The 16928-nt window shown below is 45.0% G+C and overlaps 1 protein-coding gene across 1 annotated transcript in view; it reads left to right on the top strand.

Annotated features, from left to right (window-relative positions):
• The first annotated feature begins 2534 nt into the window (after nt 1-2534).
• Nucleotides 2535-16928, top strand: part of ANKH (ANKH inorganic pyrophosphate transport regulator) — a 104811-nt gene continuing 90417 nt past the window's right edge. The window contains exon 1 of the mRNA XM_027739006.2: nt 2535-3096. Coding sequence (XP_027594807.1) covers nt 3001-3096 — 96 coding nt within the window. The 5' untranslated portion in view covers nt 2535-3000. The remainder of the gene's footprint in view (nt 3097-16928) is intronic.

Below are 16928 nucleotides of genomic sequence, written 5' to 3'. Positions count from 1 at the left end.
ATCAGACGGAAATTAATTACAGACTTAAGGGACATGATTCATTATCTGCTGGAGTTAAAAAGTATCAACTACCTTATGAACACATAACAAACCCCCAGATGGATATGCCTCTCTTATACTCCATTAAAATACTTGGGTGTCTCAGTATTTCCAGGACTGAACATAATTTTTGGACAAATAATCACTATGTGTGCTTTGTAGTTAGCACTTGGAGACACACATTCGGTGTTCAAACATTTTGATTCAGGAAGCTTTAATTTTGGGATGGCTTGTTTTTGCCAGGAACAAGAGGAGGTACTCCTTGAATACCAGCTCATCTGGAATTTTCAAATGGCAAGTTAAAATCATATCTTTACAGGTGGCTTTGGGGATTCCCTTTTACTTTTCTCTGACTCAAGAACAGTGCTAAACATTTCTTTCCCTTAAAAAAAAGAATCCCTTTAAACTGAAACAAAATAAGAACACTTTGCCAAGAAAATATTTAAAAATATAGACCTATAAAAAATATTCTTCCATAATTTCAAGTGAAATTACGGCATGGCAAGGAAGAATGGCAAGGAAGAATGACCTCACTCCCAGTAAAAACTAGTCCTAACAGGAAGAAATTACTTACTGGCAATACAGTTATCTGAAACCAAACATATTCTCAGGAAGACAGAATTTAATATTGAATTAATGCTTCAAAATATATCCAGCCTTGACTTCAAAAGTCACAAGACTTGCTTCAAAGAAAAAGACCTGCTATGCAGATCTGAAACTTACACTTAAGTGTGCACACAGGTTATGTCTAATTTGGCAGGTAATTCAGCTCAGCACAAGCAAACAAATAAAACAAGGCAGCTGCCGTAAGGCCTCTGCAACTACAAGAGTTTCTGCTTCAGTCCAAGTTTAGTCTGGGTGGCTGGAGCTTGAATGTTCCCCATCGTGGATATGGTTAAAAGCTGTCCAATGGACCAACCACTGGCGCGTCTGGAGATGATTAGCTCTCCCTTAGGATGATGAAGACTTGGTGCTGTTAATCCAAAGACAGGCTTAGGTAATCACAAACCACTCCTGCTTCCTTCTTCTCAGTTTATTGTCCTCTCCTGCTTTGCCCTCCTCTGCTCCAGGACATCATGCCTGTGGCATTTTAAGTGACCAATGGGATGAATAAAGGTCTGCTCTCTTATAAGCGTTTGAGTTTGCTCTTGTGTGCTCACAACAATGGCTGTACCAGCTCAAGGACTTCTAGGTGAAACAAACTCCAGCTGTAGGAGGGAAAAAACCTCCAACACCAACTGAGGCTGACTTTGCCAAGTCACCTCAGGACTCAGGGGCTTTTCCACTCCAGCCCCACTCCACAGCCTGTCATCTGCCTCCCAGGGATTTTCAGAGCTCACCTCCTACTGACTGTCCAAATGCGCGGAATGGTGCTTGGTCACAGGAATATTCTAGTACAGGAGTCTTTGGGAGAGGGAGGCTTTGCAGCACTCTTCTGCTGGCCACTGCTCCCCTGAAGATCAGATACTTGTATACAGGTACCTGATTTCTCACAAAGTTCCCACCTTTCCAAAATATTTGCCAACTGACCTCAAAGGGGGCAAGGGAAGGTAACAACACAAACCTAAATGCCCCAGAGGAACTCAATCACAATGAAACCTTGAAACCCCCCTGCAAGTTTGAAAATGCTGAGAAACTTCTGCAAGGCATTCAGAAGGGAGCTTGCTTTCTCATCTTTTCCCCCACCCTTATGACGGGGTGTAAGGGCTGAGTAAGGTTTGTCAAAGGCCCTGATTCTCAAGGCAGCCAGTGCCCCTGCCAGTGAGGAAGCAAGGACCCTTCTGCAAGCTCCCCTGGTCCACAAGTGCATTCTCTTGCCCAGAGACCTTGGAAGATGAAGATGTTGCACTGGCAAACGTTCGCCATTCGTTTATTTACTTATTTCATGTGTTTGACCAGAAGAAGAGCTATGGGTCAGACATCCTCGTTAACGCCACGTTCAGGAAACCCACCTTTCCTGCAGCCCCACGAGTGCCCCTGCCCCAAGGCCCGAAACCCACGGCCAGGAAACGCCTTCCCCTGCCTCCGGCTGCGAAGGGCGCGCAGATGGGTGGGACCCCATGGCGCCCAGCGGGACCCAGCGGGGCAAAGGATGCGGGACAGGTGCCGTGCCTGGCCCGGCGCGGGGGCGCAGCGCGGCCGCTCCGGCGTCAGGAGGAGCCGCTCGGTGCCGCTCTTTCCCCCGCCGGCCCGTCTGCCGAGCGTGTGTCAAACCCACGTGCTCCGGCAGCCCGCGCACACGGGGAGCGGTCCCCGCGGCCGAGCCCCACCGCACCGCCGGCCCCGCTCCTCCGCCGGCCCCGCACCGCGCCGCACCGCGCCGGCCCGCACGGGCACCTCCGGCGGCGGCCGCACCGCACAGCGGCCTGCGCCGTCCCCGCGGCGGCGGCGGCGGGGAGGAGAAGGAGGAGGAGAAGTAGGAGGAGGGCGGTGTTTTCCTGCGCGGCGCCGCGGCCGTCGCCCCGCCGCCGGCGAGCGTCAGGCGAGGGGGGGGCCCGGCCCGGCCCTTCCCCTGGCCCCCGCGCCCCGAGGATGGCAGCGCTGCCCGCACGAGTGGCTGGCGGCGGTGTCCCTCCTCTTTTTTTTTCCGGCAGCGGCGGCGGCGGCGGCAGCGGCGGCGGATCATTGTTGTGTGGGAGGAGGGTGGCGGGGATGGACTTGATCTCTCGGGTCTCCTGCTGAGGCGGCAGCACAGCGCGCCCCGCCGCCCAGCCAGCGCCGCGCCGGGCAGGGAGGGACCGGCCCGGCCCCCCGCCCGCTCCCTGGCTCTTTATTTTTAGGGGGCTCTGCTTCTCCTTTCCCTCGCCCTTATCTCTCCCCCCCCCTTCTCCCCGCCCGCACACACGCACAGGGACACGCTTGCACCCTCCTCCGGTGCCCTTTCATCCTTCCCCCCCGCCGTCCTCCCGCGCCGGCTCCTGCCGCGGCAGATGCGCCGCGGGTCACCGCGTAGCTGGGACTATGGTGAAATTTCCAGCGCTCACTAACTACTGGCCCCTGATCCGGTTCCTGGTCCCTCTCGGCATCACCAACATCGCCATCGACTTCGGGGAGCAGGTAAGGCAGCGCCTCCCCCGGGAGCGACCCTCTCCCTCCCGCCCGCCCGCCCTTCCGCAGCGCCGGTCCGGCGGGGCTCGGCGCCTCCGCCGGGAAGCGAAGGGGAGCCGAACCGGGTAGAGCCGAACCGTGCCCCGTCGTCCTGCCCTGGCTCATCGTGGCGGGCGGGGACTGCGGCCCCATCGCCGGTGGGGGCAGCGGGCGGCCGGTGCCGCCGTGCCTGCCCCGGCGGCGGCCCGAGAGCATGGGCTGCCCCGCACCCCCGCGAGATGCACGGGGAAGGACAGCGGGTTTTGGGGATTTTTTTTTCCCCTCGTATTTCAGGATTATATAATCTCAAATTACATAATGCATTCGCCGGGGGCTGGTTTTGGTTTATGCCCCCGCTGACACAGCCGCTCAGGTGCAGCAGCCCCTAGCGCAGTGCAGCCCGGTGGCGGCGGCGGCGGCTGGAGCGGGGCGTGGGGAGGGCGGCCCGGCTGCCGCCGCCCGCTGCCGAAGGGCGCCGCGGACCCCCCTCGCCCCGCCGCGCTGCTGCTGCCGCAGCGGTTCGGCCCCCGGCGCCGGCAGCCCCCGCCGTGGCATCGCGGGAGGAGGGCGGCATCCCGCAGGGAGCCGCTCCGCACCCCCTCGGTGAGGGGGCGACTTCCCGGCGAGTCTCCGAGCAGGTGAAGCTCCGGCTGCGCCCCTGCCTCCGCCGGTGTTCGGTGCGCCTCAGCCGTGCTGCAGTTCCGTAGCGGTGTTGGTGACCTAAGGCTGTCCCCTGTTATAGGCACCGAGAAGATACCCCTGGTACCCGAACCTATCTCCCTGACGTGCAACCTTCCCGCTTCGTCCTCCCAGTCCCCGCTTGCAGCGTTTGCACTGAAAACATGTTCAATGCTTGACGTACCCAGTCCTCCTCTGCCCGAGCTTTCCCCGCAGGGTGCTCGTTTGCCACTGCGCTGTGGTGTGGGAAATCTCTGCACTCATGTTTCGGTATTTATGACATTCCAGGCCCCGGTCTTGTGTTAGGCTGCACTATATAGGGCATATCACTAATTACATTTTTAGTAGGATGGTATACACTACCACTTACTCATAAGTGTTGAGCTGGGCAGCCACACTAGATATTGCATCTCAAATAGATTTATCCTTGTCCTAAGTCACTCGGTTTTACTAAGAAGCTCTTGTTTTCTAAGAAGAATAGGCACTTGCTCCCGTGCTCCTTGAGCAAAGATATCAGAAAATTAGTGGGTACTTTCAGGCATTTGTAAAGAGGAAGTGAAAAGAAAAATATTACAGTGGGGAAAAAATAACTAACATTAATCATACGTTTGTCATGGCTGTGTCAGTTGCATTTTGATTCCTAGTCCCTTAAATAAACTGTGATACTAAAAAATACAATTCCATCCTTGTCTGACAACGACATGCTTTCCTACTGAGTCAGTCTTCTATAAATCATACTCAGTGGGGAAAAACGGAAATGTAAAGATAGAAGTGACAAGAGACAAGGTGATTTAAATGCTAATAACTATGCCACATTAATAACATACAGCAGAAGTTAAATTGAAAGCAGTTCACTCAGCAAACTGAGTATGACAGGTGCATAGCTACAGTTTGCTTCATACAAGGTCAGTGTGATTCAAGATCCATGCCAGTCTATAAAAAACATCCCCTTGGCTTCAGTGTGCTCTGGACCAGGATTTAAAAAATCTTACAAGTGAGGGGCTTTCTGTCTGCTTAGGCAGTGGTGACATGGGAGGCATGTTAACATGTGGATGATATGTGTGAACACTTATTTAAGCAACTTTGACAGCATTAGGAACAAGAATATCTTAGAAAATGTGTTTTATTTCATAGCCAAGTAATAGAATTGGCCTTCCAGCAGAGTTGGAGTTATCCCTTGTCTCAGATGGCAGCCTGGTGGGGAGGTGATTAATTGAAAAGGGAGAAATCTAGGCTGCTAGACATCTAGCTCCTTTCAGGAGCAGAAACTGGAAAGATAATTTTTGTACCAGCATTACTTACATGGAAATCAGGAAGCCTAAGCAGGGACAAAGTTACTCCAGGTCTGAAGGGTTCCTCTTACAGACAAAAGCATAGTGATTTTATTTTCTGGTATATAAGACATTAAGTTGTTTTTTACACTTGTAGGACATTACTGTTGGACTTGTGAGGTTGAAAATACATTGACTTGCTGAGCCAGTCCTCTTTCTGCTTTACAAATTTGTAATAATTTTAATGCCAGGTCTGAATGAAAGCAACATAGAAGAACGCGTGTGCCAATAGATAGCTCTGAAAAGGCTACCGTACCTCCTCCTGTGAATGTGTGCCGCAGATAACAGATTTCTAAGAATGATAAGGGAAGAAAAGTTTGCATGAAGTAATACTACCTGCTCTGAACAATACTGTGAAGGAGACAGAAGAACTATAGGTCAGAAGTAAGAGATTACCATAAAAAATTAGGGAGAGAATAGACCTTGCCTGACCAGGGAAGAGGTGTGTAAGAAATGCTATAAGTCATAAACCCTTTTGATGTGTGGTATTCATACATTGCTTCCTCAAGTGGGGATGAGATTTGGAAGCAAAGTGTTCAAAGCAGAGCCTTTTTAACAAACCATTATACTTAGATACCTGAGTTTGAAAAGTGAGAAACAAACATAATCTCACCTTTTTTTTTTTTTTGAATTACCTTTAGAGGCTTTTCTGGATGTTGGTAGTTGTAGTCAATAGCAAATAACACTAGGAAATTACCAGACCCTTGGTATGCAGCTGTCTCTATAGACTTCTTGCTACCTTAAGAGAAATTTACAGTAAGGCTAAAGAATATTTGCAGAACATAGGTTGAGGCTGTCATCATTGCCCCGTATAAGATGTTTGTAATGGCAAGTGTGTTTAGTTTATAGGAAGTAAAAATGCTGGCAGAATGCTTAAGAACTAATAAGCTCGGCTCCTGCAATGACTTCCAGAACCGCTGTAGCCAGTGAAGAGCCTCCTGTTGACCTCTGGACTCTAATCCAATAATGCCTTAGGACAAGGCTATATTACTGCAATCCAGTGAGGTGACCTCATTTATTCATCTCATAAAATCTCTTAGACAAATACCTGTTTTTTGCCCCTACTAAAAAAGGTCATCCTGATGCATGAGCAGGTGAATTACCAGCATATTAGAGAGATAAACCATTTCTAACTTATTTTCATCATTTCCTTCTGCAGCCCGTTTCCAATTTATTTACAGTGCTACATGGCTTTTATGAAATGAACTGCTACATGGCTTTTCTGAAATGAACTACTACATAGCTCTCTTCATAGAGAAAGGCCTTCAGGAAAATAGTCCCAAGTATTTTGGCTAAATGTTCTTTCTCCACACAAATATGTGTCTCCACACAAATATGTGTCTTGAACTTAACACCATCAGAAGAGAGATGCTCACTTTTATTCTGCTGTTGAAAGCATTCAACTCTCAGTATGTTACCCTGAGATTCACAATAATTACTGTTGTATTTAGAGCTCAGTTGTTGGAAAGCAGGGTTTACATTAAAAATTCTGGCTCCCTTGAAAAATGTTGTTGGATGCACTTGCTTGGAAATAAATAAATAAATGGATCCAATGTGATGAGGCACAACACAACCTCAAACAACTCACCCAGCAAATAATAGCACCGCTACCCTGTGGGCTCCAAAATCCGTCACCACCCACACAGTTTCAGAGCTGCTCACATATATAGTGGTGGCCTGACTTGTAATGTCTGTGTGCATTCGCATCAGCATTATTATAGAGGGGGAAAGCTGAGGTGTGCATTAGTTCACTAACGTTCCTGGAAGCACAGAATCAACCTTAGGCAGCATTTAATACAATTAGCAAGTGTGGTTGGTAACTGGTAACGTCAGAGGATGCTCATGGGGTGGCAAAGGCCAGGCAGAGAGCAATATTTTGATCTCAAGGCCTGTCTGCAGTAGTCCCTTAATTATCAGTGGGAAACACTAGGGTTTTGTTTTTTTTTTTTTGGGTGTCTTTTAACTTTCTAGCTAGCCCCTGGATCATTAGTTGCAGTTGCTGTCACTAGCTGTTGGTTGGGCAGTTTAACTTGCCAACATAACTGTTACATATGCAGACATAACCTTGCTCAGCGGTTTGCACGTCCTTGGAAACTAAAACCGAGTAAGGAGAGCCTTGCTGCTGCTTTCTCCTGGGGTCATTCGGGTGCCTTGGTTCTGCAGAGAAGTTGCCATATGTTGTGCGTGGTGTAGTGATTGGTATCAAACAGGCGAGCCATAAAGGAAATGCTAAACGTTTTGGATTCCAAATTGTTTTGCAGTAATTGCTTTGAAACAAACTGTTATTTTCTTGTATTTGATTGGGGTTTTTTGGTTAGTTTTTTTTTTTTTTTACTTAAAAAAAGAAAGTGTTGCCAGAAAAAGAGAACAAGTCATGAATAATGTATCAAAAAGAATTAGTGAGCTTATTGTCTGCCCATGCCATTTGCAAACTTAGTAGGGGGTTAAACATTTTGATTAATGCCTTATGAAGCTTGTTTTGGGGGTAAGTATTATTGTCTGGACGTTCAAAACAAGTAAGGGAGAGTTCACATTCCCAGCTGTTCACCAGGGATTTGGGCCAAGTTGTGTAACCTTTCCGTGGCACAGTTTCCCTGCCTTTGAAGTGTGCCTAGACACCTACCTGTATGTAGATGTAATGAAAATTCATGTGTCAGAAGAACTCTAAGATGAAAGGTGCTGTACGAGTGCAAAATACTCCTGTTATTGATGTTGTGAGAGGTCAGGGACTTGTTTAAATTGTGTAGGACTTTAGTACCATATAAATAAGAAAGCTGACGAAGTCCTGTAATTTGTGTAGAACATGACTGTATGTTATTACCACAACCACATTACTAGTAGGGTATGCTGATGAAAATGCCCTGTTTATTTTAAATGAATGTGAACTATGCAGCCTTTTAAATTAAATTTAGATGAAATTGTGGTGAAGAAGCAAACATAAACAGAGTATATTATCAACAGAATTTTTTTTGTTGTTATTATTTTCCTGCAGAATTCACAAGACAAATAGTCAGGGAAATAACTAGAAATGATCACTGAACTACATCTAACTTTCCAGTTTAGAATTAGCAAATCCAAGTGAGACCTTCTATGAAGGATTGAAAAAGAAACCACACACACCCAAAGTAGTAATTTTCATAATTTATACCTTAGTGCTGGCTCCAGAGACTTTCTTCTAAGCAAAACAGCTTTATGTCCTTTTGCACACCGGCCTGAATCCTACAGCCTTAGTTCCTAAATGGTCATATACCAAGCACTGTGGATTTTCACACCAGTGCTAAGTGGGCTCTAGACCACTCATACAGTTCTTGAAACTACACAAGTGATTAATTAGGCTTCTATGTCTATGTTAGTTGCAGTGAGTGTTAGATACCAGGCATTGCATTCACCCCTCATGCAGAGCATTTGCTGGTGTTTCACAGCAAGCAATGCATGCTGAGATCTGGGAAAGAAGTCGGAGATCTCATAAGACATTTGCAGATAAAAGCCAAATTTCTGCAAAGTGCTGGTGTTCTTAAAGGTGTCAAAGACTCCCGTCAGCTAAACCAACATATATTTGTATTTTATAGCACTTAAGGTACAAAATAAACAGGTTATGAGGAGCAGTGGAGCTATCACCACTGGAGATTTCAGATGATACTAGAAATTGTGAGAATGAACCTGCTAATGAGGTGTCCATTCCCTGCAGTGCTCCATGTTGCCATAGTGTAAAATACATAATCTAAAGCTAGGACTTGTGTTATGCCTTGTTTGTCAGTATCTTCCCTTTTTTCACCGTATTCTCTCCTTCCTTCCCAAAACCTTCCAGTTTCCTGCCTCCCACTTCCCATGGCTGTGTCACCTCTGCTCTAGGGACTTCTCCAACTAGCCACTTCTTCATGAAGAAATTTAATTAATCTCAAAACTGTAAGTTCAGATGATATTTGCCCACCAGGTTGCTGGAAAGTGAAACTTTGAGTTCTGTGGAGTGGAAGCGATTCTCCCTGCCAGAAGACTAACCAATGCAGTGGGAGACAAGGAACACTTACAGTTTTGCTGAGCAGTCCCAATTCCCAGTCTCTAGGCTGGAGGGCCCTCTCTGGAGATACTGCATTCATAATATCACTGAATTTTCACTGAAAAAGGTTCGGGGGGTAAGCAAATACTTCTGATGCTTATTTCAGAGGTAGGGAGATTTGTTTCTCCTCCCTTTGCCGGTGAAAATCTAGAACACTAAGACAGCGTCATGAAGGAGAGATGAAAATACCCCAAGGCTTATTTTAAAACACGGCTTCAAAACTGAAATTTTGAAATGTGTTTGAACCACTATATTCTGCATCATAGAGAGAAATCCTGAAATACAGCTTTTGGTTTTGAGGTGAACTATTTTGGGGGTTTTCTTGTTCAGTTCTTTTGGTTGCCTGTTCCCAAAACCGAGAAAGCTGATTTCTCTTCACATTTGTTTTGGTCTGAACTGATTTATTTGTAATCTTTGCTCATTTTGCTGCTGTCTGAAGAACTTGGTTGTATACAAAGTCTTATATGACATGACCAATCTTATGACTGAAGATAAGTGTCTTTTTATATGCAAAGGAGGTATGTGCTCAAGGATACAACTTCAGAAGCGCAGATTCTATCTGTTCCTATCTTGATCCTAGACAAGACATTTATCTCTCTTTGTGTGAATTTTGTCAGTTCTAAAATTGTGATTTGTTTCACAAGGCAGCTACAAAGTTTACTTCTTCATATTTGTAAAACATGGATGTAAGTTGCTGTATAAATAGAAAATTTAAATATATCTGCCAGCTCATGCAGAAAACTCTGTGCATAAAACTGAGCAATTCCAAACAGATTTTGCGTTGCATATACTTTCAGAAATCTGTGATGTTTTTATATATTACTGCTGAGCTCAATTCCAGTTTAAATGGCATATCGGAACATGTGTTTCTTAAAAAAGATTACGGAAAATTTGTAAGTGCCTTAGATTTTAACAAGCTAATCTAATCAGCTGTTGATACCTTATCCTTTTTGTATTTGGGAACCTGTGGATTTTGGGGTGGGGGAAACAGGAGTGTTACTATGCAATTAGATCATCAGATTACACTTCTTTCTGCCTGCTTGATTTTCTACTGACACGATGTTGCTGTAGCTACAGTTTTAGGCACCACCACTGCCTTTTCAGATAACCATTTGCTGGGGAATCAAAAAAAGAACTGCTGTAAGAATAAGAGACCTAAATGACTCATGAACTTTAGTGTCTGAAGCAGCAAAGCTCTGCAGTTCTCCCATCTTCTGTCTCCTCTGTGGTATCACCTCTTTCAGATTGTCCATGGAACTTCACTACCTTGCTTTAGGGTTTTCCTACATATGTTTTCCTTGATGCAATGCAGAATAAAAGAGCCTGCATGAAACATTAACTAAGAATGACTCCAGGTGTAAATATGCATTTCTTTCCAAAGAGGCATGAAGTACAGCACTGTTATTTGCAAAGCCACAGTTGATTTCCATGGCCCTTTCAAGAGCATTCTAGAAAAGGACAAAGGAAAAATACTGGAGAGTACAGAGCAGTTTATTGAAAAATAAGTGCTACAAGGGCATGAAAATCAAGTGCCAATTTAATTATTGTCCCTAAGATGATGCAAAAAATTCGGTGTTCTCAATTTGGCAGGAGTGTTACAGTTGCAGCAAGGGTGGTAACTGTTGCCCAGCATGCCCAGTTTGCTTTACTTATGTAGTGGTTCAGCAAGAGTTCAGCTTTTAGCGTGGGAAGTGAATAAACTGCAAGACACTACTTATTTTCAAGTGTTTGCTTCATAAAGCATTTTTAATTGCTAAGGCAATTTTTTTCAACCTTTCTCAATTTTCAGAGGCCCGAAAACCTTAAGTGGAGGTGCAGAGGAAATTCACATCCATAGAAGCCTGAGACCATATTTGTTTTTATTTTTATTTTTTAGTAACCTGTTTCCAACTCCTTGTAAACGTTCCCTTAAGTACAGGGTTCTGTGGGACTGAAAGCTCAATGCACCAAAGCATGTGCTGGTATGTTTGCCGACAAATACATTTGAAAGGCTTTTGGCTGGGAGATGGTCTGTCTTCTGGCCTTCTTACCTGTGTTTTGTACCTAAATTAGTGAATTAAGTCAGATGCAGGCTGTACGTGAGCTTTCATGACTGGCATGGTTTTCACCTCTGCTGGCTGAAGAATGCACTGATGCCTGCCAGCTGGGACTGATTGTTTTCCTTCATCAAGTCAGATGTGCAGCATGAGTAGGTATAGGGGATGGAACCACATGGCACCCACTGTTCTTCCCCTGTTTTTCTAATCACGGTGTTTGACATAATGCCCCTGAAAATATAGGCTTTATGTCTAGATTTCATTGGGCTCATTTTCTTGTTCACTTCTTGCTCACCCATTCTTCAATCCGCTGCATATCAGTGGCCAGTATCTTATTTTTGTAACCTCTGTGTTAGTGTATCATAGCTGCTGTTCCTGTAGCCACGGGCAGCTAAGGTGAGGTAACTCTGATCTACCTCTGGCAGCTTCCCTCTTCATGGCAAAGGCTTTCCTTACCACAACATACTAATGTGCTCCAAGAACTTGACAGCCTTTGATCTCAAATATGCTGTCCTACAGATGAAAGACTGATTCTTGCACAAGTCCATCATTGCCATTTCCTCTGTCAGCATCTTACCAATTAAAAAGCCTGAAGCCCATTTGAAAAGAAAACAAATTGTTAGCAACATCACAGGGTGGGAAGACACTTACATTTTTGGTGCTGGTGAGAGGGGAAAAAATGTCAGTTATGTAAGAGGAAAGTCTATAGAAATGAAGCATTTATAGCTCAGACGGAAAAGGGAATTTGATAACCATCTGCAGTTGTATGAACTGTGGTGTGGTCATAAAGGAGAGGAAACGGGGAAATGAGGTTAGCTAGGCCACTGCTGAGGAGGAGAATGTGGCCAGGAGCAGTGAGAAAGACTGAGGCAGTTAAACACAATTTAGACTGTCCAGATGATTTTCCGATTAAAAAGCAGAAGTTGTTCCCTCTCACACATTACTTCCATCTAAAACGTGGCACAAAGAGTGCTGTGCTTTAAACAGTGATAGAGTAAGTGGTGGTGATTGTTTTATGTAGGTTCAGATTCAGTAAGTCACCAAAAGCAAAGACTGCTGTGATCACTGTAAAGTGCTGTACGTGATGGGTCAAGCCTGAAGACCACATTTCCTGGTGAAGGAGACAAGCAGCTTGAGAACCACATCCTCTTCGAAGCATTCAGTGCACTCTAGAAGGGCGGTGTGGTTTCGGGCTTTTACTAATGCAAAATAAACAAAAACTGCAATTCAGAGGTGTGGAATTTCTATTATTAATGATTAGCAGTCACGATACAGTTTTCTTGCATCACTCTGTTTTTCCCATGCTGCCTTCAAGATTCTGTGATACAGATACAGAGAGCACTTCATAGGGAGAGAAACCAGAGCTATCTAGCTAGTAGAAGTGTTGACTGTGAGTCCCTGTCTTGTTCCTTTTAGAAGCGTGTACTGGAAGCAGTGTGCCCTTTGCTACCCAGGTGAGAAATACACAGCGTTGGGGTCTCCCTGGCAGAGCTGAGTGGAAAAAATCCAAACAAAATGAGCTTATCAAAATCGGGGGACTTTTCCAGTATGAGAGAATTGAAGTGTTGAGATTTCCCCAGCGCAGAAGTAAGGGCAATCTTAACTCTGCTTCTTAGCTGGAGGCTTGCTGAGTTTTTTGAAGGGCTTAAAGGCATAGCTACAGTGAGACAAAACTTGGCTAGCATCAAGGCAAGCATCGAGGACATTTTAGGTCTTGTGGTCTCATATGGTGCCTGCCCAGCCCTGCACCCTTTCTTGACCCTTACTGTCTTTCCAGTTCAGTTCTGAGGGTCCTTTGCTTGGTTCTCCTGTGAGTACTGGAGTGTGTTAGTTACACAGACACTTATGTGGCTTTGTCACCCAACTGGAGCTGCAGTGGAGCTCCTTTCCTTGATTGCTACCAGGGAACCCATGCATTTTGCCCTCACCCTGTTACTGGCTTTGGTAACTGACTCCATCAGTCCATCCCCCTTCCTCCCCCTCTGTGGCATTTTGGAGATGACTTTGAGTGTTAGAATTATTTGCAACCTACTAAACCCAAGAGGCCAGCTAAGGAGATGAGTTCAAACCAGACACGAACTCTGCCTGGCAGAAGTGAAAATACTGGGTGATGTACTTGGAAAGGAGCTGGTTTTCTCCATTTGCATGGCCTGTGGTGGTGTTGAATAAATCTTCTGATCTGAGTGTTTGGATCATCCTCTTCATTAAATTTTAATTTTTGCCCTCTCTTGCTCATAGGTTTTTGAAACTCATCAAAATAACTCCAGTTGTCCTTGGTTTTGTACAGTCATGGGGACATCTCTGGTCGTTTTCCTCTGCACTTCAGTAGCACATAAAAACTGGTAATGTGGGGCTCCAGACTTAGAGTGACAGCACTGTCAGCTTCCCCTGTGGTTGTGTTGGGATGTAATGATTTTGCAATCTTAAGCATTTCCTTGAAAAGAGAAAGAAAGTCCAAACCACACAACATTTTTCAGCTCCTTAAAACACCAAAGATAGTCATCCACTGAAAGCTTTCTCTTTGTCACAGGTAAATACATTTCTCACACCCTTCTTTAATACACACATGCACATGTACATAGTTTGTTGTGAGTAGGAGACTGACTTTATAGGAGAATTATACACCGATTGGTGCTAAAGTACTGTCTTGATTGCTTACTGACTTATATGCAAGGCAAAATGGTTAAGGAAATGAGAGGGGCTGTAACTGCACATGTACCTGATGTGTTGTTTATAGCTCGAGCTGCCTCTGTTACGTGTTGTATGTGCAAATGCTGGTTTTTTTTTTCTGAATCTATGGTTTTCTACATGGATTTCATCTTTTCAAAAATGTGACCTTGAGAGCACTCCTGATCACTGCACCACTGTTCTTTATATACTTGTGGGCAGTCGTTTTGCTTCAGAGTGTTTTATTTCAAAGCATGAAAGCATGACGACCTTTCAGCATTCACAGTCTTGGTCTTATATGAGCTTTCTGAGATGCAGTCAACGGTCTACTGGTTAGGACATGCTCCAGCTCTTGGGAAGAGCTTTTGTCAGCAGTGCCTTCTGAATCTGATATGTAAGTAGTGTATTTCCCTTCAGCTAATACTGTGCAAAGGCCAGCGTTTCTCTCTTTAATAAATTTATGACAAATCGCAGCAGGTAGCCTCCTTGACATTTTCTTGTTCTAGGCTTGACCTGTTGGTGAGCTTTGAATTGCTGTCCAGAAGAGGCTAGTATCGTTGTGGGCTAGCTTTTTCAAATCGCAGCATGCCTTTTTTGTCAGCTGCAAGCTCTTACCGCATTGTGGGTGGTTGCATCACTGAGGAGAAAATAGCTAGTGAAGGTACAATCACTGCCTCAGGACTTCATCAAGGAAACCTCATGTGAAGTTACATGTTCGTGACTTGAGCTCCAAGGGTTTGGTCATGCTTTGCAGTAATCTGCAGATATGGGGTCTGTTGTATTCTGTGTGTATCCACTGATTTGAAAGGGGAAATGAGTGGTAAGAGAGAGGAGTTTAGATGAAGAGGGAAGCTGTCTGAAAGGGAAAAGCCTACATCTTTGGCTTCAAAAATATCAGCACACCCCAGAAGTCCCAGTGTCCAGCAAATGCCTTGTCTTGGGTCATGTAAGCTTTTCACCACACTAGAAGGGCTGAAATGCTTACAGTCAAAGTGACTGCAGGGTCATAATTTCATCACTAATATCCTTCTGAATAATGAACTAGATACTTTTTCCTCTCTCATTCTGCTGGAAGTCTAAAGTAGACAAAGGAGGCATGCCAGCGCAAATTTAGCTTAACAAGAAGGCCATCAGGTTCTCTATGCCCAGCACCATTAAGAATGTTAAAGCAATACTTGTCCAGTTGTTGATAAGGGATAACCTGTGCGTAACTGTAAAAATAAATGGAGGAAAAAATATGACTCACTAATATCCTTGACCTTTTTCCAAGAACAGGTAAGAATAGTATCAGCACCTGAAACCATTAGATATGAATACAGGGATTTCTAGATGAGTTTGCTCTGTCTTTTGAGAACTCTAAGTAGGGAGCACCATGACAAGAAATAAGATAACTGGCTGACAGGGAAGTGATTCTGTCTGCAGCCAGAAGAACAAAGGATATTTGAGTTTATTGTTTTGGGTTTTTTCACTCTTAACATGCTTATAGCATTAGGGACCCTAAGCACTGTTTCACTTTGCTGTTGACACAATGTGGGGGTGAGGGATGCACAGACAAGCTTGGAACCATTACAAGAAAGGATTAGTAGCTGTTTTGCAAGAGGTTACTATTGCAACTTCTGGGAGTTGGTTTCAAAGGCAACTACAAGCATGAGTGTCTCTCATTTGCTCTGCATAAAGAATAATGCCTCTATAGTCTCATGACATTTAGAATCAAATACCTCTACACTTTCCTTCTTTCTGTTTTGACCAGATAAGATTCTATAACCTCAAATCTTCTGTGTATATCCCTTTGTTTTGTGATTCCTTTGTGAAAGAAAGAAAACAACTATTGAGAAAGAGAGAAACAGGATATAAAAATAAGGAGCTATGCACAATTCAATCCTTTTTTTCTCTTCCACCGAATCCCTGCATGGCAGCGCACTGACGCAGCACCATAACCAACAGTCTGGCATCTGCAGCCTGACAAGCTGAAAAGCTTGGATCAAGCATCATCAGTCTCATATTTTATTGTCTGGTTTTGGTCTTTGTTTATACATATTTATTTAAAACTGGGGATTTTTTTTTTCAGCCCTGTGCTGGGGCTTCCCACATGCTACCATGTTTGGTGGCCCTGGACAGCTCCTGTCCCTCCTCCTTGTCATCTTGCCTCTCATTTGCTACCCTTTTTTTGTCCACAGTAGTCTGTAATCTTCAGACATCTTTCCTTCTGTCCTCTCTGCTTCTCCTTTTCTGTGCCTGTCCCACAGGCTGCCTCCAAAAGCACATCCCATTGCTGTTTGCAGATAAGCAGTCCACTGTAAGTATGGCGGCAAGGTGCTTGCTGCCTGCCCCCAACAGATTCCTTTCTTGCAAACGAGAGGCCTGGTTCAGCAAAACAAATGATTAATTAAAAATCTTTCTTATGTTTGTGGCCCTTAAATGTAAGCCTGAGTTAAGCTCATGTACAGGTATTTATCTCGTATGAGATAACGAGGCTTCAAATGAACAATGTAAGCTTTGTAAAGCTGCACGACTTTATCTAGCAAAGGGTCTGTGCTTGCCTCTTCTTCCTTCAGACATGCAGTTGTGATACCAGGCAATGTGCTACCCAGCTATCTGTATTCCTCCTTTCACTTCCCACCATGTCAGAGCCGGGTTGGGTCGGTCTGGTTCAGATTCTTGTTCTCTAGGATCGGGCAAGTCACAGTACCGGCAAGGCACAGCTGTGACTGCTTTTCCACTGCCAATGACCTGTGGCTCCCTCTCATCACCCAGGTGGCTTGCTTTGAATTCCTGCTCAGCACAATGCTGTGTAGGAGAAGCAGTGAAATTTTTGTCCCTGCATGCTGATGTCTGATGGCACGTGGTAAATGCCTGCTGTCCTCATTGGCGGCTTTTTTTAAAGAAGTTGCAAACAAAAGTCAGTGATGTCAGTTAGTGATTATTCTCACTAAGTCTTAAAGCCAATTTCTGGATCACAGACGAGAATAACATTACCTGCATTCCCCACATGCCTGTCCATCCTGCCATTATGTCTCATTGCTGTAGCTGAGC

This window comes from Pipra filicauda, unplaced genomic scaffold (assembly GCF_003945595.2).
Source record: "Pipra filicauda isolate LSUMZ 115617 unplaced genomic scaffold, ASM394559v2 scaffold297_size1274073_pilon, whole genome shotgun sequence".
Classification (NCBI taxonomy): domain Eukaryota; kingdom Metazoa; phylum Chordata; class Aves; order Passeriformes; family Pipridae; genus Pipra; species Pipra filicauda.
Note: the sequence above shows the minus strand (reverse complement) of the source record. Positions and strands in the feature narration are given on the sequence as shown.